Source organism: Sphaerodactylus townsendi, linkage group LG11 (assembly GCF_021028975.2).
Source record: "Sphaerodactylus townsendi isolate TG3544 linkage group LG11, MPM_Stown_v2.3, whole genome shotgun sequence".
NCBI lineage: Eukaryota > Metazoa > Chordata > Lepidosauria > Squamata > Sphaerodactylidae > Sphaerodactylus > Sphaerodactylus townsendi.
Window position 1 is genome coordinate 21,935,463 of NC_059435.1, and position 24,456 is coordinate 21,959,918.

The 24,456-nt window shown below is 44.6% G+C and overlaps 1 protein-coding gene across 1 annotated transcript in view; it reads left to right on the forward strand.

Annotated features, from left to right (window-relative positions):
- Positions 1-23,615, forward strand: part of TBX20 (T-box transcription factor 20) — a 51,772-nt gene extending 28,157 nt beyond the window's left edge. Inside the window, exons 8-10 of the mRNA XM_048510459.1 lie at positions 5,810-5,887; positions 18,621-18,733; positions 21,365-23,615. Coding sequence (XP_048366416.1) covers positions 5,810-5,887; positions 18,621-18,733; positions 21,365-21,705 — 532 coding nt within the window. The 3' untranslated portion in view covers positions 21,706-23,615. The remainder of the gene's footprint in view (positions 1-5,809; positions 5,888-18,620; positions 18,734-21,364) is intronic.
- The last annotated feature ends 841 nt before the right edge of the window (positions 23,616-24,456 follow it).

The following is a 24,456-nucleotide window of genomic DNA, read 5'->3' on the forward strand; positions in this document are numbered from 1 at the left end:
AGATGTTATGGACTACAATTCCCATCAACCCCTTCAGCGTAGTGGAAGGGGCTGATGGAAGTAGCAATCTATTACTCGTCCTAAACCTAAGCGTTCAGAAAATGCCTGGCCTGCGCTGTGTTTCAGCCTCAAAACATTTTAAATGTTTTAAAACATTTAAATGTTTTTTTAATGTATATGTGTTTTTTCTTCAAGGCCTTAATGACATTTAAATTAAATTAAACATTTAAATTAAAATGTTTAAAACATTTTAAACATTTTAAATGGTCCATCTAGTCCAGCATCACACAGTGACCATTCAGATGCCCTGAGTTGGTTCAGAAGGAAAGGGAAGAGGTCACCGGCTCTGAGAAAATACTGGTACTGAGAGGGGCCCTTTCTACACAAATCAGCTAAAATGTTTGTAAAACGTTTTCAACCTCCCCTGCCCTTTACCATGATGTTTGTCCGCACTCACCCCTCAAAACAGTTCATGGCTGCCGTGAGGAATTTTGCCCTCTTTTTTTGGTTATTTTTGAACTGATGCTTCAGTGCTTCTTGCTGCAATTCTCTGTAGCTTATATAATTGATGCTTTGAAGGTTGTACCGACCCCCCAATAAAAACACACAGAGAAATTATGAAAATAAACAGACGAGGGGGACAGGAATGAGCTAAGTGATGTGATAAAATAATGCCAAGGAGGAGGTTTGGATGGGGGGGGGCAGGCAAGGAAAACAGCAGCAGGATAGATAAAACATAGTAAATATGATTGCACAGGAAGTGAAGATGTTTTGGAAATATTTCAGACTAAAGAATAATTGTAAAAGGGGTTCATTTAAAATGTTTTGAGGCTGGAAATAAAACATGTTTTTTGGAATGTAAGGGGGGGAAACAATGTGGAACTCCATGGACGATGTGTTTTATTTCCTGCCTCAAAACGTTTTAAAAGGTATGTTCAGAAAGGGCAACGGTTCATGCTATGATACATTCTTTCCTTCAGTTTAGTTACCATGGCAAATAGCCAACCATGGGCCTGTCCTCCATTAATTTATTTAATTCCTTTTTAAAGCCAACCAAAGTGGTAGTCACTATTTTATCCCATGGCAGAGTATTCCACAAGTTAATTATTTTTTTTGACTGAGCAAGCAAATCGCTCTGTCCTGAAAATTAGTTTGTGACAATCTTGGGAAGAGGGGTTGCATATCTGCCTGCTGCATCTCTGCATGAGTTACTGTTGTGGGATGACCTCATTCTGATCAGAAGGCACATCAAGATCGACAGGGAGGCTTCTCTGAAGACATGAAGTTCAATAACTTTTCAAAAACTTTTTTTTGGCAATATTAGTAAAGTTTTAAGAAGTTTTAAGAAGATAAGGGTTACTTCTGCTATCAGAATTTTGGAAAACACCATTCAAAGGCTATAACTTTGGCATTGCCCGAAACATTTCCTGAAAAGAAGTCACTTCTCTGCTCCTTATAATAAAACTGCTTCTTACAATAATGCAGAATTGCTTTAATTTCAGACCCAGGCACTCTGGTAGTCCAGTAATTTTGCCATCTTGGAAACTATGGAAGAGTTTTCAAAAATGATTTAAAAAAAAAAACCCTTTGGAACATTTTCTAAAATGGCCTTGGGAATATAACTTTTCTGTTTTGCAGTGGAATCTAACTGGAACACTTTGAAGTGTTGGGATGAAGAGTATCTTTTGATGTATGTCTTGTATCGCTCAGAAGAGCTTTTTGACTTGTCTCTTGAGCCATGTCGGGAGAGACTCTTCTCTGATCCTGGGTGAAATGCTCAGATCCAAGCCATTTGGGGAGGTGTTATTGGAGAATCACAAGATGACTGCCTATATCAGAGAGAGACAGCGTTTTCTAACACCTTGCCAACATAAGACAATCCTGAGTTTTCTGATTAAGTGGTGAGACATGAGCATGAACCAGCCAAAGCTGGCTTTGACCCCAGCAGAGCTGACAACAGGCAGAGGCAGGTACCGAGCAATGAGCCCCACACAGGGGAAGGGTGGGATCCTTTTAAAACCAGCTCCAGAGACTCCTGCAGATCCACAGGGCCAGACTCTGTTCCCCACCATAATCTCTATCTTATTGCGGCAACATCCTCAGTTTTGTCAAACTGGAAATGCTTTGACGCAGTGCAAGGCACAGTTTCTATTTATGTTAACTTGCAATAACCTGGGGTTCTCTCAAGAGCTTCAGAGTAGGCAATTATTAAAAACTGAAATACATAACAGACACTCCAGACACCCAAGCCCTTATTTAAGTTGTTTTGTACTGAGTAAGGTAATTGGTCTATCCAGGTCAGTACTGTCTACTCTGATTGGCAGGAGTTCTCAAGCAGAGGTCTTCTTTCCGGCCACCTATTACTAGATCTTTTGACTGGACATGTCAGGGATTGAATCTGGGCATTTCTGTATGCCAAGTAGATTCTCTCTTGCTAAGCCAAAGCCCAAGTAGTTAAGAATTTTTGGTGCTACTATTTCCCCCTTCCCTTCCTTCAAGGATCTCAAGGCAGTATACATGACTCTCTCCTCTTTTGTACTCAAACAGCACTTCAAAGCAGGTTAGGCTGAGAGGGGGCAACCCAAGGTCACCAAGGCCCCTTCCGCACACGCAAAATAATGAGTTTTCAAACCACTTTCACAACTGTTTGCAAGTGGTTTTTGCCATTCCGCACAGCTTCAAAGAGCACTGAAAGCAGTTTGAAAGTGCATTATTCTGCGGAATGAGCCCAAGTGAGAGATAGCATTGTATAGCGGTTAGGAACGCTCGGCTCTTATCTGGAAAAGCAGATTTGATTCCCCACTCCTTCACATGAGCGGCAGACTCTAATCTGGTGAACTGGGTTTGCTTCCCCGTTCGTCCACATAAAGCCTGCTGGGTGACCTTGAGCTAGTCACAGTTGGTTCAGAACTCTCTCAGCCCCACCTACTTCACAAGGTGGTTGTTATGGGGAGAGGAAGGGAAAAGGCATTTGCAAGCCGCTTACAGGATAGAAAGGCAAGATATGAATCCAAACTCTTCTTCTTCAAGGGTTCTTTGTGGCAGAAAGGAAGATTCGAACTCGAGTCTTCTAGAGCGGTGCAGTTTGTCACACATGTGGAATTTGCTCTGCAGACAACATGGCCAGTCTTCTTTCATAGAGCTGATCACTGGTGGTGCTGGAGGACATTCTCTAGAGTCAGTTTCCAGCAGTTCTGTCATCTTGTTAAAGGCACTTATGGGCTGGTCCAAATAAGTTGGGTATACTAATCAATCCACCCTGCGCATGAATAAAACAATACTGGGACCACCCCGTCTTATTTGTACATGGTGCACCATGAACTATAGCAGTACTCCCTGAGAAGAGCTCTTCTCTGCGACAAGGGGATGCCCGTTCTAAGAGACTATGCATTGGGGTTTTACACAGAGGTGGGATCCAGCAGGTTCTCACAGGTTCCCGAGAGTAGGTTACTAATTATTTGTGTGTGCCGAGAAGGGGTTACTAATTGGTGATTTTGCCACGTGATTTTTGCCTTAGTTATACCCCTCCTCTCAGCAGTAGCGCACAGAACTTGAAGCAGTCTAGCAGGAGGTGCACCGGCGTGTGTGGCAGCCTGCGTGCATTCATTTCCCACCCAAGGACCGGCACAGCGGCTGTGACCTTGCCACAGCCCCGCCCAGGAATGCCCTGCCCCCAGAATGCCCCACCCAGCCCCATTGGCGCTACGCCACAGTTTGAATCCCACCACCATGGGAACCTGTTACTAAAATTTTTGGATCCCACCACTGGTTTTACATGGGTACTTACCATGTTTTTAAAAAATCTATTGCCAGATTAATGGGGACAACTTTTGTAATTGGCCAAAAGCCTTGTAATTGACCAACTTAATTGAGCGATGAAATCTTGCTCAAATCCCTGTTTGATGGAAGAGCATCACATGAGTGTGCACATGGCTCAGCTACTGGATTGAGAGTCTCACCGATATGCAGTCCTTTGGTTGCCTCTGGTAGTCTGACCGAGACACTGCTTGTTGCATTCTCCTTGCAAGGCTGGGAGGAATATATTTCGGTTTGATATTATTTTTAGTTCAAAGTGTCTCGGGTTTTCCGATCCAGTTTCATCAATCATTTCCTATGTGCAAGTAAATAGCCTATAAATGAATTATTACAGAGAGCAACAGAATGGATTTGCTGAGTGGGTACATGTTGTTGAGTGTTTCCATGCAGATGACAGTAATCGGTAAATCTGGAGCCAAGCTCTGAAACAAATGGGGTTGGCCTTGATCAATCAGTTTCAGAAAGCTTTGGTCTGATCCTTAGGCACCTACCGTAAAAACAGCTGAATTTCCCAGTGGAACTTCTCTGGAAATCCTAGAGATGGATGCTGTCGTATTATGTATGACTAATGAAAATGGAACCTCTCATTTTTGCCATTTCTTTCAGTGCTGGTTTTAAGGGGCCTGATTACATTTCTGCAGGTTATTAGATAAGGGCTAAATACATTATACTTTCAACAAACTATCTCACATTTAAGATTTAAAGGTCATGCATTTGTTAGGCAGTCCAGCCGCTGCGACAGAGTTGAATTGTAGGTCAAATTTCATTTCTCCCCCCAGCTTTCTTTCAGATGTTCTCCTGATTTATTTGTGAAATGGTCTGTGGAAAATTCTACCTGCCCTGCACTTTTTTAATGCTTTTATACTCCGCTTTTTAAAGCCCACTTTTTGTAGCCCACTGGGGACTCCAAGTGGCTTATAAAGAAAGGCAAAAATACAGTTTAGACAAACATAACAAAATACAAAAACACAAGACACTGACCTTAAGAAGCCCCTTCAGAACCACAGGGGGTACAGAAAGCAACAATGGGAGAGAGCGGTGGGGAAGTTGCCTACCCCTCAAGTGATTCCAATTGCATTGCTGAGGAACTGAGCCAACAGTCCTGGAATCACTTTTGGCTGAATCTTCTCTATCCCTGTTTCACTGAATTATTTCCATCCCTCATCCCTGGTATCCCTAAGTCCTGATTTATGCTTCCCTTAGACTTGCCAACTTTCATTCGGGGCATGGAACTCTCTTTGAAGTACTGATTACCAGACTGCATAGTTCTACCACATTACTTACCTGCTGAGCTCCCCACTCCTTTCACACATCCTGCTATCCTGTGAATTGCTCCCAAATCTCCAAGAAGTTCTCGAACCAGAGTTGGCAACCCTAATTCTCTGCATACACACAATGGCTTTTAAAAATTAAAGAACACATAAGGAGTTCCAGTTTTGGAACAACATTGAGGGTAGTCTGGTTATATTACAGTACAGTTGTCCTTTCCACATTGCAACTTTCCCTGTCGCAGGTTTGATTGATCACGGGTTGGCGTAAGAAATTAAATAGGTTTTTTTGAGAGTTTTGCAGAAGCCGCAGACATGCGAAGGCCAGCAAATGACACAGAAAATGTTTAGAAACTCAGAAATGCATAAAATATATGATTCGTATTGTATAATATCAACATATTTTGTCTTTTAATGCCATATATACACACAATTTCTTTTTTAAACGTTAAAAGAAAAAGAAAAATTCAAACTCTGGTATGAAGGGAGGGCCAAAAAGTTATACATGGATTTCCAGATCATGGGGAGGGGGGTGCCATGCCCCTAACCCCCGCAATGTGGAAGGGATAACTGTACTAGCAGCAAGTCCTATACTTGTCAATCCTCCTCCTGAGATGCAATCAAATTTGTAACAGATTCAGCAAAGAACTCAGCGAGTTAGTTTGGGTTGCACCTTGTCAGTTTTAGGATTGATAGCAGATGTCCTGTTCTTTTCTCTGCTTCTAGATAACCAAGCTGAAAATTGACAGCAACCCATTTGCCAAAGGATTCAGGGACTCTTCCAGGCTCACTGATATTGAGAGGTAATGGGGCCTTTATTTACTTTTTTTTCATTCTGATAAGATAAAGAGGGAAAAGGGAGAGTTGAGATGAAAAGTATCCTTTCAGCTGTTGCCCATGAAGCTGTGCATGTGAACGTTATCCTGTCCCACAAAAAGAGGTCTCATCTTCTTTCACAATGATTGCCAACTGTCTGAGGATGATTATTAATGGGTGGTTATATTGAGCCTAGCTTTTCTATCGAATTATTTCTGGACCTTTAATATACCGGTACATATGCATGCCTTTGTCAAAACAGATGATAGTGGAACTTGGGGATTTGCCTTTCCCTTCTGGTACGTTGAAGCTTTTATCATGCCCCGTCTCACAATTCAAATCCACTGGGGTCCAAGCCCACTGGAGCCAATTCAAATACTCAGTAAGATTCTATAGCAAAATCCTTAATGAACCACCCAAGAACACATTTTGTCGGGAGGGGGATGCTCTGACAATCCGTGAAAGGAAGCTTCTGCCTACTAGTTGATCACTTGTGGGAAAAGTTCACTTCAGAGAAAAAGCTCTAATATATGACCTGTGTTACAGAGTGGTAAACTGCAATACTGCAGGTTCACAACCTGAATTCGATCCCAACAGAAGTCAGTTCCAGGAAGCTGGCTCAAAGTTGACTCAGACTTCCATTTTTTAAAAAATGGCTAAAATGAGTACCCAGCTTGCTGGGGGTAAAATGTAGACAACTGGGGAATCCAATGAGAAACCACCCCATGAACACAGCACATCTCTACACAAGTCAATGAAAATGTTTGCAAAATGTTTTCAATCTTCCCCATTTGTCCACTCACCCCTTTGAAAACACTTCCTGGTGGCCATTTTGTGATTCTCCCATTTTATTTTCACGTCTTCGTGGATTCATAGCTCAAAGAAGCCAAAGCCTTCTTTAAAGCCTTCTCCCTGCATCAGTTCATGAATGTGGCTCACCAAGAACAGTAAGTAACTAGCTGGGAAATGGGAGTAAATATGGGAGAAGAAGAAGGAAGAAGTGAAAATGTAGATGTAGCCCCAGGAAGCCCCAATGATATGTTTATTGTTTATATGTTTTAAGTTTTAAAAAATAGTCTGAATCCTCCGTTAATGCAGAATGAATGATGGCAGTTTTAGACTGAAGTGCTAGTCTGAATAGGACTTGATAGACAGAGGTGTAGCACCAAGGGGAAAGGGGTGTGTGCAACGCACTGGCCGGGCGCCCCTGTGGAGGCATTCCGGGGGCATTCCAGGGGCGGGGCGGGGCAGGGGCTTGGAGGGGTGTGCAGCATGCGCACACACTGGGCATACTTCCCCCTCACTCCATCCCTGTTGATAGAGCATGGGTGGAAAGAAACATTTATCTTTTTTCCCTCTTGCCCCATTTTCCAGCTGAAATGTGCACCATCCCTACTTGCTTTTAGCCCCACTGGAGACATTTTATGAGAGCTGTAACCTTTCATCGGTAGAGATAAAACTTCTTGGGAGTAGTGTTTTCCTCTGGAAAACTGGTATGGGAAAGAGTTCTTATAATCAAAGAAAGAAGCCTTTGGAGAAAATCTATTCTTAGATGTGTGATTAAAAATGTTCTTGATCATTCGGCAGGATTGTGCAGGTAAAGGCTTACCACAATTTTGTAACTAATTCGTAACTAACTCCCTTCTTCTGTTGGCTCCAACTACCAAACACATTCAAAAGCACCAAGCACTCTCTGATGTGCTACTTCCCTGTTTGGTGAAATTCATTATAACTTTTAAAATGTCAGTTCTTTAAAAAAATATTTTGTATTGTTTCTCAACATATATTAAACAAACCAGCAAAAAAGCAAAAGAAGGCCCGTTCTGCACAGGACATTTAGACCAGAGTGGGGACAGTAAAAACGCCGTTGTGGGGGAGAAGATCGCACAGCTGCTGATGCTGCAGCACAGCAGTGCTGGCATTTCCCTCCCACAACAGCGTTTTCTCTTTTTGAAAATGGCAGCTTCCATCAGGTGCCGAGCAAATGGCTTCATGTGGAAGCTGGTGTTTTTCCTGCGCCGCTCCTGGTCCCCTTTTACCTCCTGCTAGCTCCGGTCGCTCTGTGGAGGCCAGGGGACACACCTCCTGGCCTCCGACCCCGGAGGCATCACTATGGCCATGGGGGCATGTCCCCTGGCCTACACAGAGCAATGGGAGCTGGCAGGAGGTAAAAGGGCACTAGGAGTGGTGCGGCCTGTGCGGAGGGCGTGCCACCGGCTGCTGGGCCAGCGGGGGCTGTTCATGTGAATGGCCCCGGGGGGTGCACCAGCATAGACTATGCCGGTGTACCCCCGTTTGCGTGGCCCACATGGAAAGGGCCACTGTAAAAGCAAACAGACAAGATTACATCAAAGAAAACATCTACCCATCATTATATTAAGTACATATTACATAATGGATCCCAATGTAACATTTTCTGTTTATTAGAGAGACTTTATAATGTTTTAGAATCTTAATCATTTGCTTACTCCTGGGCATTTTAACTAAAAATTTCAGTTCTTAATAGGCAGTAGCAGAACGAGCGTGGTGTATGGTTTAAGAGCAGTGGACTCTAATCTGGAGAAGCAGGTTCGATTCCCCACTCCTCCGCATGATGCCTTCAGGGTAACCTTGGGCCAGTAATAGGCTTTTCAGAACTCTCTCAGCCCATGTGGAGGCAGGCAATGGGAAACAACCTCCAAATGTCCCTTGCCCTGAAAACCCTATGGGGCTGCCATCAGTTGCAACTTGATGGCACACAAACACAGTAGGCAGTAAGTTCTATGCACTCAGTAGATGTTACTGAATCTTCTCGCAGGGAACATCTTTAGGACTATTGAGCTATTGATTTGTTATGTGACATCTGAGATCCAAGTTGATTTTAAACTGCTGACTCATGATATCATTCTCCTTATATGACTGATTTACCGTGTAATTACAACTCAGTAAACCATGGTTCACCCTTTATTTTAGTGTTCTTAGTTAAAACATCAGAAATAACATTGGCTTGTTCACAAAACCCGTGAATGTTTCTTCCCAGTGCATATAATCTGATGAACATGAATGTTGCTGTAAACCCTCAGTTCATCTCTACCTCCCCAGTTCCACATAGAGGACTTTAGTCTCTTTGGGATAAGGATAAAGTTTTATGGAAAGCTCTGCGTTACCAAGTCCAGTTGGACCAGTTATAGAGAAAAATCCATAAGACTGGTAAATTGGAAGCACAAGGAAAGTTCTCCTCCTTTTGACTATATGCTAAAAGTCAAGCGTTGTACAATTTCAATAGCTGCATTGAACAACAAACGTTGAAGGTAACTTGCAAAGTTAATAGAGTCTCAAATGCCACTTCTGGAAAGAAATAATATTATCTGGTCCGTTTACATGTGTTGGCACAATTTGTTTGCCAGTTCACACCTGCACTTTCTTGAAAGGTGGATATTTGATTAGCCCTTGTAATCAGATAATCTGTTTCATAAATGTTCTTTTTCAAGCAGTCATTTGGTGCATGAACATCTTGGGAGGCTGGCAGTGTCTGTTTCGCCATTGTTGCCGCTACTGTGAATTGCCTCCAAGAGAACACAATCGTTTGGCAAACATTGTCAGTGTTTGAGTCAACCTAAATAGTGTACATATGGGACAAAGCTTTGGATTTAATTTCCAGATATTTAAGTCTGCTTTTTTCCTAACTAGCCTTAAGGGAGGGAAGCAAATCTGATCAATTGATCTTTAGAGACCTAAAGAAATTAAATTAGGTGGGAGTCAGTTACAGCACTAAACCATCTGGTAATTGGATTGCTCCTTGTAACTGATTGAAAACAGCCGCTATCTGAAACAATACCAGCTGGTCTGCCTTACAGTAGATCTGAGAGGGGGGGAAAGCATCTTTTTTATGACATGATGACAGAAATTGCACTTTTCTCACCTAATTGAATCTGATTTTATAAATATGTGACTTTAGCAATTTCAAACTTTGCATTTCAGATTTACAGTCAGGGCACAACTCCAGAATCTATAAATTCAGCTCTGGAAACTGCTACTGAGGTCAAGGTTTAGTTTTGGAGCACGTTAAGGAGAAGCAAAACCCATAGTGTTTCTGGCCGTACACAGAATGTTTTCTCTCAGCTGTGAATATGTTATAACCAGTAGATGAAACAGATGGGCTCATAGGAAAGGAGTTTGGAGATCAACTTTGGTCGAATCCCCACTACCGTCTTAGCCAGGTTTTAAAACACAAACTAACCAGGTTTGAGGGACGACCTCCCCGGTCAAATCACCACTACTATCTTAGCCAGGTTTCAGAACACAAACAACCTCAAACCTGGTTAGTTCGTGTTCTGAAACCTGGCTAAGACGGTAGTGGGGATTCGACCGGGGAGGTCGTCCCTCAAACCTGGTTAGTTCGTGTTCTGAAACCTGGCTAAGACGGTAGTGGGGATTCGACCGGGGAGGTCGTCCCTCAAACCTGGTTAGTTCGTGTTCTGAAACCTGGCTAAGACGGTAGTGGGGATTCGACCCGAGGGAGGTCAGTCTCCTCAAACCTGGTTAGTTCGGTGGTTCTGGAAACCTGGCTAAGAGGCGGTGAGTGGAGAGGTTAGGCCGAGGAGGTCGATCCCTCAAAGCCCTGGTTGGGTTAGTTCGTGTTCTGAAACCTGGCTAAGACGGTAGTGGGGATTTGACCGGGGAGGTCGTCCCTCAAACCTAGTTAGTTGTGTTCTGAAACCTGGCTAAGACAGTAGTTGGGATTCGACCTTTCAGGCAGGTGGAGCACCAGAACCTCTTGGAAATGCAGAAATTGCTTTATTCACTCTGTGGAACTGCTGGAGAGTCCAGAAAAATAATTGTGGTGGGGCCATGGCTCAGTGCAATAGCATCTGATTTGCATGCATGTTCTGTTCCTGGTACCTCCAGTTAAAGTGATTAGGTAGGGCCAAACAAGATGATATGTGTGATCTAAGTTGAATCTGGAATCCCTTGACCTGACTAACAGACACATGTAACATCAGGGAACTAAAGTTTTCAAGTTCTTTGGGGCCTACTTTGGCTCAGAAATGCAGGGGTGGTCATGGTAGTTGGGCCTCAACCTTCTCTCCCACAGGTTGAAACAGCTGTGGGGCCCCATTTGCCTTACTGTGGAGCTCCACATGCTGCAGTCAGGGCTGGTGCAGCCCTACAGAAAGGCAAACAGCTCCCCTGGTACCAATTTTGGCTAGGGGAAGCAGTGTGGGAAGCCCCTCCTCCCACTGTGCTGTGTTTCTGAGCCAAGTTTGTGTCACAGTCTAGTTTGGCCCATAGTAGGTGATGTGAAACAGAGATATCTGAAACTTTGGAGAGACACTGCCAGTCAGAATAGAGAAGCCTGACACTGGCCCCGTCCGCACATACAAAATAATGCGTTTTCAAACCACTTTCACAACTGTTTGCAAGTGGATTTTGCTATTCCGCACAGCTTCAAAGAGCGCTGAAAGCAGTTTGAAAGTGCATTATTCTGCATGTGTGGATGGAGCCACTGATAGATCAAGAGTCGGGCTCAAAGACTAGTTTATGGATTTAGTTAGGAATGTCCAGGTTTTACACAGAGAGCTGACACAGGTCTTCTCACTTACTACCTTTTTCAGCAGTCATGCTTTATTCCCAAACTTTTCTGGGCCACTGCCTCATCCCCAGTACCCCCTAACCCTACCCTATAAAAAGCATTATTCAAAATAGTGGTTTGCATGACTCACTAAGGAAGACAATAACATTTAAATTAAAAACAGTAACAATTTGATTGCAAATCTATTCAAAATCCAATTAAACCTTTTCAGTTTATTTTGTTCAACAAAATTAATGACCCAATGATACCAACTTTTCAAAATCAGGAAAAATATCTGATAGTTTCCCCCAGATTTGTCAGCATGGTTCCATAGCTTGATCTATTGTAAATAAGTGAACAACACAATTGAAGGGCCCACCTCCAGCACCCCACTGCTGCCCCCTGCCTCTTAGTGCCCCCCCCAAGTAATCCCATCGCCCTCCAGGGGGCAGTACTGCACACTTTGGGAGCCACTGCTTTATGGCAGAATGCTACACGTCAGCACTATTAATCTCAAGAAATTTTACCATAGTTTTGCAATATTTGGCCCCTCTGCAAATGTGTGAGGGACTGAAACTAGGGGTGAACACTTTTTTTAAAAAAATGTGGTAAATTTTGGGTTCAGGTTTTAAATATCCAGACATTTTTTGTAAAGTCGAATAAAGTTGATGCCCATTAACTTTATTCAGCTTTTTAAATGTTTTTTTTAAAAAAAGGGGGGGGGGGTTAAAACCCAAACCTGAAATTTACCGAATTTAAAAATTTCTCCACCTTTCCCCACTCGGCTGCCTTTTCCCAAGTTTACGTGGACCTGGAAATTCATTTGAAATCAGTTGAAGTTCTCCACCTCTCGCTATTTCCCAAGTCCTTGTGGACCTGGGAAACAGTGGAGGGGGGGGGGCATGGGGGAGTGGAGGCTTGAACTGCAGCTGAAAAAGGTAAATCATTTTCAGCTTTTCAGCACCAGGGCTATTTGCCTCTGGTGAATACCCTGGTTTCTTCAGTAAAGGAAAACCCTGGCCAGGGGGAGCCATGACGAACCTTTGGGGTTTACGGGGTGATTTCGTTTTACTGAATCACCACTCCTAATTGTAACTAGTGGCAAGTCCTCCCTCTTCTATGTGTTTCTTTAAATTGTTCATTTTAACAATATATTTGATAGACACCAAAAAAAGATACAAACTAAAAAGAGTTCAAAACAGATAGAAACAGAACAAAAAAAAATTAAACACAGTACATCTACCCAAGACTGCATTAATAAATTCATCACATAATGGATCCCAATGTGACATTCTAATATTGTCAGAGAAACCGTGATGAAATCTTAAAATCACTGTCTTCTGTTCACCAGCTCTAAATCATCGTTACCAGTCAGTCTCTTCTATCTTTATCTGTATGAGAGGCTATATCTTCTTTCTGTGTCTGGAAGAAACGCATATAGCATTTGTGACAATCCTACATAATTGTTTTTAATGGATATTGCTGGCAAAGTTTATCATTTGAGAAAAATGGGATTACGTGTTAGGGGTAATGAGTATCTGGTTATAAATGAATCCAAAGCTTTCTGAGATTAAACTGGAATTGCATAATTGTTCACAAAATGACCAGCTCAATATGTATTATTTTTGAAAAATGTGCATTTGTGCTGTATCAGAACACCCCAAATTGAATTTCTGTCTCAGATTGCCACTGAAGTATTTTTATGGAGTAGAATTGTAATAGGAAATATATTGATCTGTCTGCTGGTAATTTATACAATTGTCTGCATCTCTTTATAGAAAAATATTGAAGAGGCTTCCTCTTTGTAACGGGTGCTTACAGCTGAAGTTTTTTTAGAGGTGCTAACCAGCTGTTTGTGATAGGGGCTGAATTTAATCCTGTTACACCCACTTGAAAAGTTGATTTGCCTGACCTGGGTCCTTCATCCCTCTATCAGCCAGTCCTCCAATGCTCCATGCACATTGTAGCACGGAGCCTCTTCTTCCAAGTGAGGTCATCAGTCTGGCTGTTCCTCTTCCTGTCACATGGCTGTTGTGTTTTTGCTGAATTCCAGGGGGATCATGAATAGAATTTTAGGCCTGCAGCAGAAAATGCTCAAAGACTTTTGGGCTGGTGCTTTGGGAGGTGGAACTTCAGGAGAAACTGATGTCACTTCCAGGTGATGTGCTTTCTGGGTAGGGAGCAAAGAGAATGTTGGAAACTCCTAGGCATTACCATTGGCACAATTTCCCAGTTCCCCACATTTTCATCTTATCCTTCTCCTACATTTTCATCTTATCCTACTTCTCAAATTATTCAGCGATTGGGAGATTGCCAGCTGCTGGTGGGAAAAGGGTCCTGTGAACATTATGTGGGAAATTGACTACGCGCTGTTGGCAAGCACGTGTCAGGGACAGGATAAGAGGCATCATCTGGATACAGCTGGATTGGAAACCAGAATGGAGAAAAGGCAAATTAACCAAAAGGGGAGACATTGGCCATTTATTCACTAGTGGTCTGCTTCGCAAGGAGTGCACATTTCCTTTGGGCTGAATTCTCTATAATGCGTCCATTTTACCCCCCTCACGAATTCACTGTGCTTCAAATCAAAGCATGGTTTCCAAAACCTCTGAAAGTGCGACTTTTCCTCTCCCTTTGCAGGGAAAGCAAAGGGAGACATACGCATTTGACTAAAGTCAGGTTTTCTCACTTCTCTCAGCCTTCTCCCACCCACCCAACAGCAATTTGTGTTGTGGTTTCCGAGTTAAGGACAGACCTCTAGCAGCATTCTCTCCTCGACGCTTCACTGCACTGTGGCTGGCATTCAGAGACTGTGGTTTTCGTGGCCCTTCAGATCCTGAAGATGCTGCTACAGATGCAGGCGAAAACGTCAGGAGAGAATGCTAGAACACGGCCATACAGCCCGAAACCACATGCCAGCACCTGCGATTCCTTCCGCCGCGGAAAGCCTTCTCGGCACCCCTTCAATTCTTTCCAGCAACAATTCGGAGTAATTGGAACAGCTTTAAAACATTTTTTTTAACACTGCTGGTGAATTGCTGGAGCAACAGGCCAGTGAAATCTATATGAAATGTACATGCTCTAACAAAATCACACAAGACTCAAGAGGGTGCGCAACCTCCCTAACTGGAGGTTGCGCAGAGAGAAACAGGTGGGTAAAATGGCAGATCAGATTGGCTGGGGACTCTTTGCAACAAAAGAATCCTGTTTACACAAACAAACAAAATCCACTGCAAAGCTGACAGCTGAGGGGCAAGCACTGCACGTGTAGAGGATGCTCCAAAGATACAAGGACTGTCAGGGAATGGAACAAAAGAAGCGACACAGGAAGAGACCACTGAGGATCTCTAAACAAGAGCTTTGGGCTGTTCTGCTGTTTTAAGGGTGTTGTTAGGTGGCTGATAAAAGGCAAGAGCAGAAAAATAGAAGTGTCATCAGAAGAACATCTTGCTCCTTCCATTTGAGAAAAGCAAGAGACAGCACATTGCTTTTTGCTCCTGCCCTTTTCCCAAGGTCCACAGGGTTGTGGTCCCAGTCTCAGGGTTGTGGTCCCAGGAGCAGCAGTGGCGTAGGAGGTTAAGAGCTCGTGTATCTAATCTGGAGGAACCGGGTTTGATTCCCTGAGCTGTGGAGGCTTATCTGGGGAATTCAGATTAGCCTGTACACTCCCACACACGCCAGCTGGGTGACCTTGGGCTAGTCACAGTTCTCTGAGCTCTCTCAGCCCCACCCACCTCACAGGGTGTTTGTTGTGAGGGAGCAAGGGCAAGGAGATTGTAAGCCCCTTTGAGTCTCCTGCAGGAGAGTAAGGGGGGATATAAATCCAAACTCTTCTTCTTCTTCTTTTATCCCTGTCAACAATCCGTTTTCACAGTGGCCTCCCCATAAGACTAGTTGCAGAGCAGACCATGAAATGCCCAAATGTTCTCACATCAATCTAAGTTCTCATTTAAGAAGAAAGCAGGATAGAAATGATAATGGAAAAACAACACACATTTTAGGTCCTTTTTCTCCCCTTCCCTGCCAACCATTGTTTAGGCTGGTTACAAGATGGCTGCCTTCTAGGTTCCAACAACCCTCAAGCTTATACGATGTTAATTTCTCATTCTAGGTAGCAACCCTCGGTCCTTCTGTTCTTCAAAAATAATAAAAAATATATTGATATTTCTTCTATTGCATGAAGCAAGAGAATAAGGCAGGGAATCCATAACAGAACCAAAGCAGTATTTCCACCACCCCCACCCCCCTTTCCCCTATGAGATCTGCTGAGAGATAACTCGGGGATGGCCTCAGTCTTCAATCACTTAAAAGGCAATAATTCAATTATATCATCCTCTCAGTAGCAACTGCCATTGTTTTCTGTCCACTTCCAGACCACGCAAGTAAATTACTCCGATAAGATTCTCTCCCCCTGCTCTTCACCCTCTTACATAGATTTTTTTTTTGCAAGAGACTTGCATAAGTAATCGTACCAGTGATAGTCCAAGGACAATACAAATGCAACCGCCCTTAGTAAAAGAGAGAGAATGCACCATTGTGAAGATTTATTATATGGCAAGCCTGTTCCCCCTTTCCAGCCTTTAAAAATACTCGATTGCTGAAATGATACATATTTTCAGCAACCCTGAGTTATCACCACTCATCCGGCAAGTATGGAGGGTCCTTCCGCCAAATGCCAGTTATTAACAACTATTAACTTGGTTGTCTGTGAGTACAAGAACAAGCAAGTGATTTGGAAGAGCATCAAGTCAGATGGCTCTTTGGGGACTCCTGCTAGCTAACGTGGTTTTGTTGGCTGCTGTGTGTTTCCTGGGCTGTGTGGCTGTGGTCTGGTAGTTTTTGTTCCTAATGTTTTGCCTATGACTGGTATCTTCAGAGGCATGTCGTAGTAAGATGTATTTCTCTCCCTGGCACAGTGCCGACTTGCCTGTGAAGATGCTAGCCATAGATGCGGTTGAAATGTTAGCAACAAAAACTACCAGCAGCAGTGGTGTAGGAGGTTAAGAGCTCATATATCTAATCTGGAGGAACCGGGTTTGATTCTCCGCTCTGCCGCCTGAGCTGTGGAGGCTTATCTGGGGAATTCAGATTAGCCTGTACACTCCCACACACGCCAGCTGGGTGACCTTGGGCTAGTCACAGCTTCTCGGAGCTCTCTCAGCCCCACCTACCTCACGGGGTGTTTGTTATGAGGGAGGAAGGGCAAGGAGATTGTAAGCCCCTTTGAGTCTCCTACAGGAGAGAAAGGGGGATATAAATCCAAACTTTTCCTCCTCCTCCTCCTCCTCTTCTTTCTTCTTTCTTTCTTTCTTTCTTTCTTTCTTTCTTTCTTTCTTTCTTTCTTTCTTTCTTTCTTCTTCTTCTTCTTCTTCTTCTTCTTCTTCTTCTTCTTCTTCTTCTTCTTCTTCTTCTTCTTCTTCTTCTTCTTCTTCTTCTTCTTCTTCTTCTTCTTCTTCTTCTTCTTCTTCTTCTACTACCAGACCAAAGCCTCGCAGTCTGGAAAACTCACAACAGCCAGTCAGAGGCGTAGCAAGGGGGAAAGCGCCTGGGTGCACTGGTACGTCCTCCGCCCTGCCCTGAAACGCCACGCCCCCGGAATGCCCTCACCACACCTCCATAGGGGTCACGCCCTCCTGTCCCCTTTGAGCTACGCCTCTGCAGCCAGTTCATTTCAAGTTGATTCCAGCCGTGAAAACCTTTGACAGTACATTAGCATGGTTTTGTTCATAAATAGGCTAAATCACTAAACAGCTCCAGCTTCCTGAAAGCTTCAGTGGTGAATACTGTTTGGTTTCCATTCTTCAATCCATTTTCCATTGCAGGGGTCAATTTCCTTGAAAGGCAAGAATACTTAGGAGGCCCTCAATGATCCCGGACAGCATTTCTAGTCAGGTGCCCATGGGTGCCATGGTCCCTGTCAATACGTTTCCTGATGCCTATTTGCTTTTGTTTCCCTGAAGCATCTCTTCTCCAAAAGGAAGATTCAGCATGGGCTTTCCTCTACTCCATTTGGAATAGAAGGTGGTTCAGAAGAACCCAAGAAGCATCCTTTTTGTGCCTCCAAGTGGACCCCCATTTGGAAACTGCTGCCTCTATCATAGCAGGAGGCTCAGCCTGGCCCTCCTAATATTTTGTGGAACCTCCCCAAGAGTTGTGGTTAGACTAAGCTTCTATGGCAGCCTTTTTACTATGGTGCTAAGCTCACCACCATGGTGTCAAACTCCTAAAGGTGCCCACAGGTGGGAGAACTCTGAATGTCTTATGAAATCCATATCCCCGTGATGTCAGAGATGACCTTCTTTGGGAAGGGACTCCTTTCTTCAGGATGCATAGCACCACCCACCCCTGCACTATGCAAGAGCAGTGGTGCTGAAAGAAAGTCTTGTAGTCACCAGTAGCGAATCTAGGAGGGGACAGAGGGGTCATATGACCCAGGCGCCACTTTAAGGTATCACATGGGGGGTGTATTGGGCCAGTCCCCCCCTACTGTTCCCACCAAAAAACCCTCTTTGGTAAGGTACCTTAAAATTAATTTGAGTCACTTGCGATGGTGGCCACCAACTTCCCCACCCCCTCCAGCCCGCAGAGGGATGGCAAGTGAAGCAACAAGAGAGTGAGGCAAGTTTGGGCATTGGGCAATCCCTGGCTGGCCACTTGAGTTGGCCAAGCGCTGTCTGATGGAGCAGCAGTCTGCTCTGTCAGCATCAGACTTCTACACGGCCGCTTCTTCTGCCCGGCTTGCCCACTCTTCTTTCTAGTTCCCCTGCTTCTTCCTTCTGCTCCACCCTGGGAAAAAGAAAAGAAGAGCAGGCAAGCTGAGCATGGGGGTTTGGGAGCAGTTTGGAGTTCTGTTGGCTGTTTGATAGCTCTTGCTGTATTTGTTTGTGATTTTTATTGATTTATTTTTTCAGTGGATGGTCTGGTGTTTTACTGCTTCATATCTAAAGATGCTATAAGTTTCTTCTTCTTATTTCTCCGTCCCTCCCATTGTGGCATTTTTTAGCTTGAATTCTCTATTGGTTTTCCCCACACGGTATCTGAAAGTGACCAGTTCATAAAGGTTCGAGCTCCTTTTATAATTTAATACCAGCAACATAACAATTAGAAGAAGGGATGCAGTCAGTATATAGTTGAGGCTGTTAATGATTGCAGCGTGTTATCTTCCGCAGGGAAAGCGTGGAGAGCCTTATTCAAAAGCATTCCTATGCACGATCCCCCATCAGAACCTACGGGGGAGAGGACGATGTTCTCGGAGATGAGAATCAAGCAACACAAAGCAGAGGTAAGAGCCACAGTGCTTCTGCCCCAGCGGACAGGTTGCCCAAACTCCCAGCTTCAGCAAACAGCCCTTGGGTGAGGAAGCAATGCTCAGCCTTGCTCAAAGACTACCAAAGAAGCCATTTTGGTTGAGGGAATCCACAAATCTCCGCAAACTCCTTGAATCTCACTTCTCCTCTTAAACAGGGTTCGGAGCCTAAGGATGCAGCCAGATCCAAGTTGGGAGATTCCTAGAGATTTGGGCATGGATCCTGGAGAGGGTGCAGTTTAGAGAGAGGAGAGGTCTCAAGAGGGCATCATGCTATGGAGTCCACCTCCCAAAGCAGCCCTTTGCTCCAGAAGAGCTTGTTGACTGGAAATCAGTTATAACTGGGAGATTTCTGGGCCCCACCTGGTGGTTGGCAACTCTACCCTTTCTCTTCATTTGGCTGCCACCATCTCTGATCCCTGCCCCCTCACAGTTTGGTGCCAGGAGGAGCATCCAAACAGCAGGTCCTCCAGTAACGTGAACAAGACATGTCCTCTCGTCACCCTACCCTAATCCTTCCTTGGGAGCTGTGAGCCATGCAAAAGCCTGCAAGCACTGACGTGCACTGACGACGTCATCAGAGCACACCAGTACCTAGAAGTCTCAGCCATTGAGGTCTTAGTTACACAGTCCATCTGCTGTTTCTGTACATGCTTCTCCCTGCCTCCCAAGTTCATTGTCTGTCTCTGAACTGAAATGGAAAGTAGGTGTGGCCAAGATGGCTTTTGTCTCTCGGCTTGTGGGATGGAATTTTGTTTTATGGACTCCCCTCCACATGCCTGGTTTAGGGTTACAAACCTCAAGGCGGCATCTGGAATTCTCCCAGAATTATAACCCATCTCCAGATTATAGCAATTAGTTCCCTTGGAAGAAATCTCAGCTTTGGTGTCATATTCATCTGGAGCTCCTCCCAAATGTCCCGGATATTCATCTGGAGCTCCCCCAAATCTCCTGGATTTCCTAAACTGGAGTTGTTAATCCTAGTCTGACACCTTCACTGTTCAGCTTTAGACTTCCTTATATGTATGTAGCTTTTTATACTTGGGTACCTTGGGCTTCATTGCTTGGATCTTACAGCCCAGTTTAGCTTTATTTATACCCTGTTGCCTGCATCTGTAACCTCTATCTGTGGGGCAGAACTTGGAAGGAGTTGCAAAGAACAAAATTTAAAACAAAATGGTTTACTTTCTTAACAAATAACACTTTTAACATTTAACATTAACACTTTACAGTCCTGTTAAGTTGCATTTCAAGTCCTTATATTTACAGTCTACTGCTATTGCCAAGTCCAATTCTTCTTTGCTGGTGGTTGGCTTATGAAGACTTCAGAGGCTTGGTGAACGGGATCCAAGATGATGAAGGTCCCAAAAGAACTCTCACCAATTACATATACAAAACCCCGAAACAATAAATTCTAACATTTACAATATAGCAAAAATAAACACTCCCTTCCCACTAGTTCCCAACAACATTGCAGTTACCTTAAACAAGGCGTTAAGGGCTTGATAAAATCAATCAAGGTCCCAGCCTGGTAGCCTTGCTTCCTCCAACCTCATGAGTTCTGCAGCCTTCTGCTTCTTTTCAGACTCCACCCCTTTCTGGGTCATCCCATTCTTACATAGGGGTTACACATCCTGCTATTTTTAATCTTGTAGTTGCTGCTGTTTGATCATTTATTGCCGGTCTTATCTGTTGTGATTTGATTGCTGTGCATTTTTTTTTGCATACTGCCTTGTGAACATTGTAAAGTAATTAAATCAGTATTTAAAAAGCAAAGAGGGTTATGCGGGGAGTAGAATAGCCAAAAATCTGTCTCTTCATAGCCTCACAACAACCAGTTTTGCAACTGAACATCCAATCCAATATACAGACTTCCTGAAGCTGTCGGCCAGGTCTACATGTAAGACTCACGCCTGACTTTTGCAAGTCATAAAGTTTTACAACTTTGGTCACAATCACCTTCCCTTAATTTTTTTAAAATCACTTAAATCTGTAAATCTTGGTCCTGTCCTCTGGGAGTTGCTTACTGGCATTTCTCTCTGACCTGCTGGATTAGGCAAGCATCCCCTCTATCCAGAGGTGGGATCCAGCAGGTTCTCACAGGTTCCCGAGAGTAGGTTACTAATTATTTGTGTGTGCCAAGAGGGGGTTACTAATTGGTGATTTTGCCACGTGATTATTGCCTTAGTTATGCCCCTCCTCCGCTCCTCAGTAGTAGCGGGCAGAACTTGAAGCAGTCTAGCAGGAGGTGCACCGGCGTGTGTGGCAGCCTGCGCCTGCGTGCATTTGTTTCCTCACTAAGGACTGATGAAAGGCCAGCGCCCTTGCCACAGCCCTGCCTGTGCAAATGTTCTGCCTCTGGAATACTTCCACACGCCTCTATCAAGTGGCCCGCCCAGCCCTGGCTAGTGCTATGCCACTGTTTGAATCCCACCACCATGGGAACCTGTTACTAAAATTTTTGGATCCCACCTCTGCCTCTATCCCTTTCATTTCTTCTCTAAATGTATTTAGTGTTGCAGCGATAGCAGTACCACTTAATGCTGACGAGTGATCTGGATTTAGTGGTTCCTACGATAAAACTGCATTTGCCTCCTTTGCTTGCAGGGTCAGCCTTCACCTCATCCGATAACTTATCTCTCAGTTCCTGGGTCTCGCCATCCTCAAGTTTTCCCGGATTCCAACATCCACAGTCCTTGAGTGCTCTGAGCTCCAGTACCGCGTCCTTGGCCACCCCGATTCCCCATCCGATCCAAGGGTCCCTGCCTCCGTACAGCCGCCTGGGAATGCCTCTCACCCCTTCAGCCCTTGCCACCTCCATGCAAGGAAGTGGCCCGACATTCCCGTCTTTTCACATGCCCAGATACCACCATTACTTTCAGCAGGGGCCTTATGCGGCGATCCAGGGACTACGGCACTCCTCTGCAGTGATGACACCTTTTGTATGACTGACCTAAAATGGCGGGAAGCTGAGGCTGGGCCTGAAAATAACTGTGGACCTCTTCGAAAGGCCTGTGGAGAAACAACTGGGGTGGGGGAAACCCCTGTTTGCATAAAACATGAAGGGGTTAGATTCCTCCTCTGAGGGATCAAGGGAAGAGTGCAGGTTGGAGGGGGTCAGAAGTCTATGTCTGACGCCGCCAAAGGGACTCCAACCGCTGCAGGAATGATCTGATGGTGCATTATAACCGCTAGGTAAGAGGCTGTGTTCACGCAGCAGTTGTATAGTCGTATTGTGTATAGACTTCCTCTCCTGACGGGGGGCAAAAAGAAGCAATATTGTGTATAGGGACTGTATTGCTCTTTATGAATAATGGGAAATGAAATATTTGTTGCTTTGAGCATGCATAGGCTGTTTCAGCATCAGGTTCGCTAGGAAAGAAACTGAAGGGAAATGCCATTCTCTTCACCCTTTTAAAAGATACTTTAAAATACCGACCCCAGTGCATTGAGAGCACAGGGCAGAATCCACTGGAATTCTTCTGCAACAAGCCCTGTGGAAAAGGAATGGGGAGCTCTGCAAAGGTGAAGTGCAGATCTTTTTTCACTTCAGTTGAGTTTTGCACAGAAGATCATCGCATGGGACGGTGCTTTGACATTAGTCCTTTTCAGATGTTCAAGGTACATACACTGAACAAACATGGGGAGGGGAAGAGGAAGATGGTAAACTCTTCCCCAGCCTATGAGCGTACATGCACAGAGCTTCATCCATGTAAATCACAGGTGTCAAACTTGCGGCCCTCCAGATGTTCATGAACTACAATTCCCATCAGCCCTTGCCAGTATAGCCAATGCTCATGTTGGGAGGGGCTGATGGGAATTGTAGTTCATGAATATCTGGAGGGCTGCAAGTTTGACACCCCTGATGTAAATGGAAACTCTGAAAGGGTGGAGAACCCGAATGGAAGGAGAATGAAAAGAACCACACATACAGAGTCTTTGTGCACACATTCCAATCTTTGTGCATCAGGTGGGGCAGAGCTTGCTGTCAATATTCTGCTGTCCCCCATCCCCAACCCTGTGCAATGTGTCATCAAACATCTGAAAAGGGCTGTAATTTCCTCTCTATTGGACCACGAGGCAGAATTTTCCCACTCATCCTTTTCTTCCTTTTATGTTTGCAAAATCGGGTTAGCTGTTCAAAACTGCATAGGGAAATCTGGTATTCGGTTGAGAAATGCGCTTTTCATGTATCCTGGAAGGAAGGGATTTACTGTTGGAACTGAAGGACAGCATTAGTTCCTAAAGATCTGTTGATTTGAAATGGGAATATGAAGGATCTTCATGTCATGCCGTATAGCATTTCACTGAATATTTATTACAATAGCAGTGGTCCACGTAGATTAATTCATTTTTTTGTTTTGTTATTCATATCCGTAGAAATTATGGAGGACAAAACAAACCAGTTAAGCATTGTTCAGCCTTCTGTTAGATCACTCAGTTTTAAAAGAAGCATTTGGGACATCTTCACCGGTTGTGTGGCATCAGTCTGTGGCATCAATAAAATACCTCTCATCCTCAACCTGCAGTAACATTGTCTGGTAGTTGCTGAGAGTGGATAGTAGCATGGGGTCATCTTGTTAGCAATTCTGCATGGGCAAAATTTCCCTTTTCAACTCAGGCCTGATCCATGCAATTGTGCAATACATGGCTGGATGCTGTGAAAGGAAGCGATGGTAGTCTGGATTCATGTTAGGATAGTGTTGGTGCTAACCACATTGTTGTCAACAAAACAGACAGTAAATGTGCATAGGCTAAGCTGACCATCCGTCCCGCTTTTGGCGGGACATTCACGGCTTGAAAGAACTTGTCCCAAGCGCCCCGCCGGTTTCTTCCCCTAATGTCCTGGGTTCTTAAGGCTGCCGCGACTGCCTTCTGGGGCGCAAGGCAGTGCAGCAGCCTCCTGCGCAGCTGCAGGAGCACACTGCCTTCTGCGGCGCTGCCGTTTCCCGCCCTGTCACAGGGTGGGAAACGGCAGCGCCCCAGAAGGGTGTGTGCTCCGTGTGTGTGTGCGAGTGTGTGTGGCTGCGCGAGTGTGTGTGTGCGAGTGTGTGTGGCTCCGTGTGTGTGCGCGCAAGTGTGCGCTCCGTGTGTGTGTGCGAGTGTGTGTGGCTGCGCGAGTGTGTGTGCGTGCGCGGGGGGGGGGGGGCGCCCGCCCGTCTGGTCACCTTAGCATAGGCTAGTTTCCATGTGATCCAAACATCATGTGATCCAGTTATCAAATAATAAAGGAGCATCATGCAGAGGCGTAACTAGGGAAAGCGTAGCCTGGTGTAAAATCTGAGTTTTCCGGGGGAGTGGGTGGCCGCCCTCCCACACCACAACCAAACAACTTTTTTTTGCACCAGGTCTTGAAGTCAGTGTATGGACCTGGGGGAAGGAGGAGGGGTGTGGGGGGCAATTTTCCGCCCCCCCATGTGACTAAATGGCCACAGCCCAGGGAGATTTGCCCCTATATGTTCCCCTGGGCGGTACGCCCCTGGCATCATGGGATCCAGTCATAGAGAATGGGTAGCCACATTACTCTGGGAATGTATAAATAAGTCACCACTGCTGTATATAAAAAAAGAGAAAAATCTGAAATATTCTAGGATGTCTTCTTTTATCCCTACGGCTTCTTCCTTGTAGTATACAGTACTCAAAATGTAAGGTCTAAAGAGGCTTTCCTTGATTATGATTGTTCAAAGAGAGCCAGCATG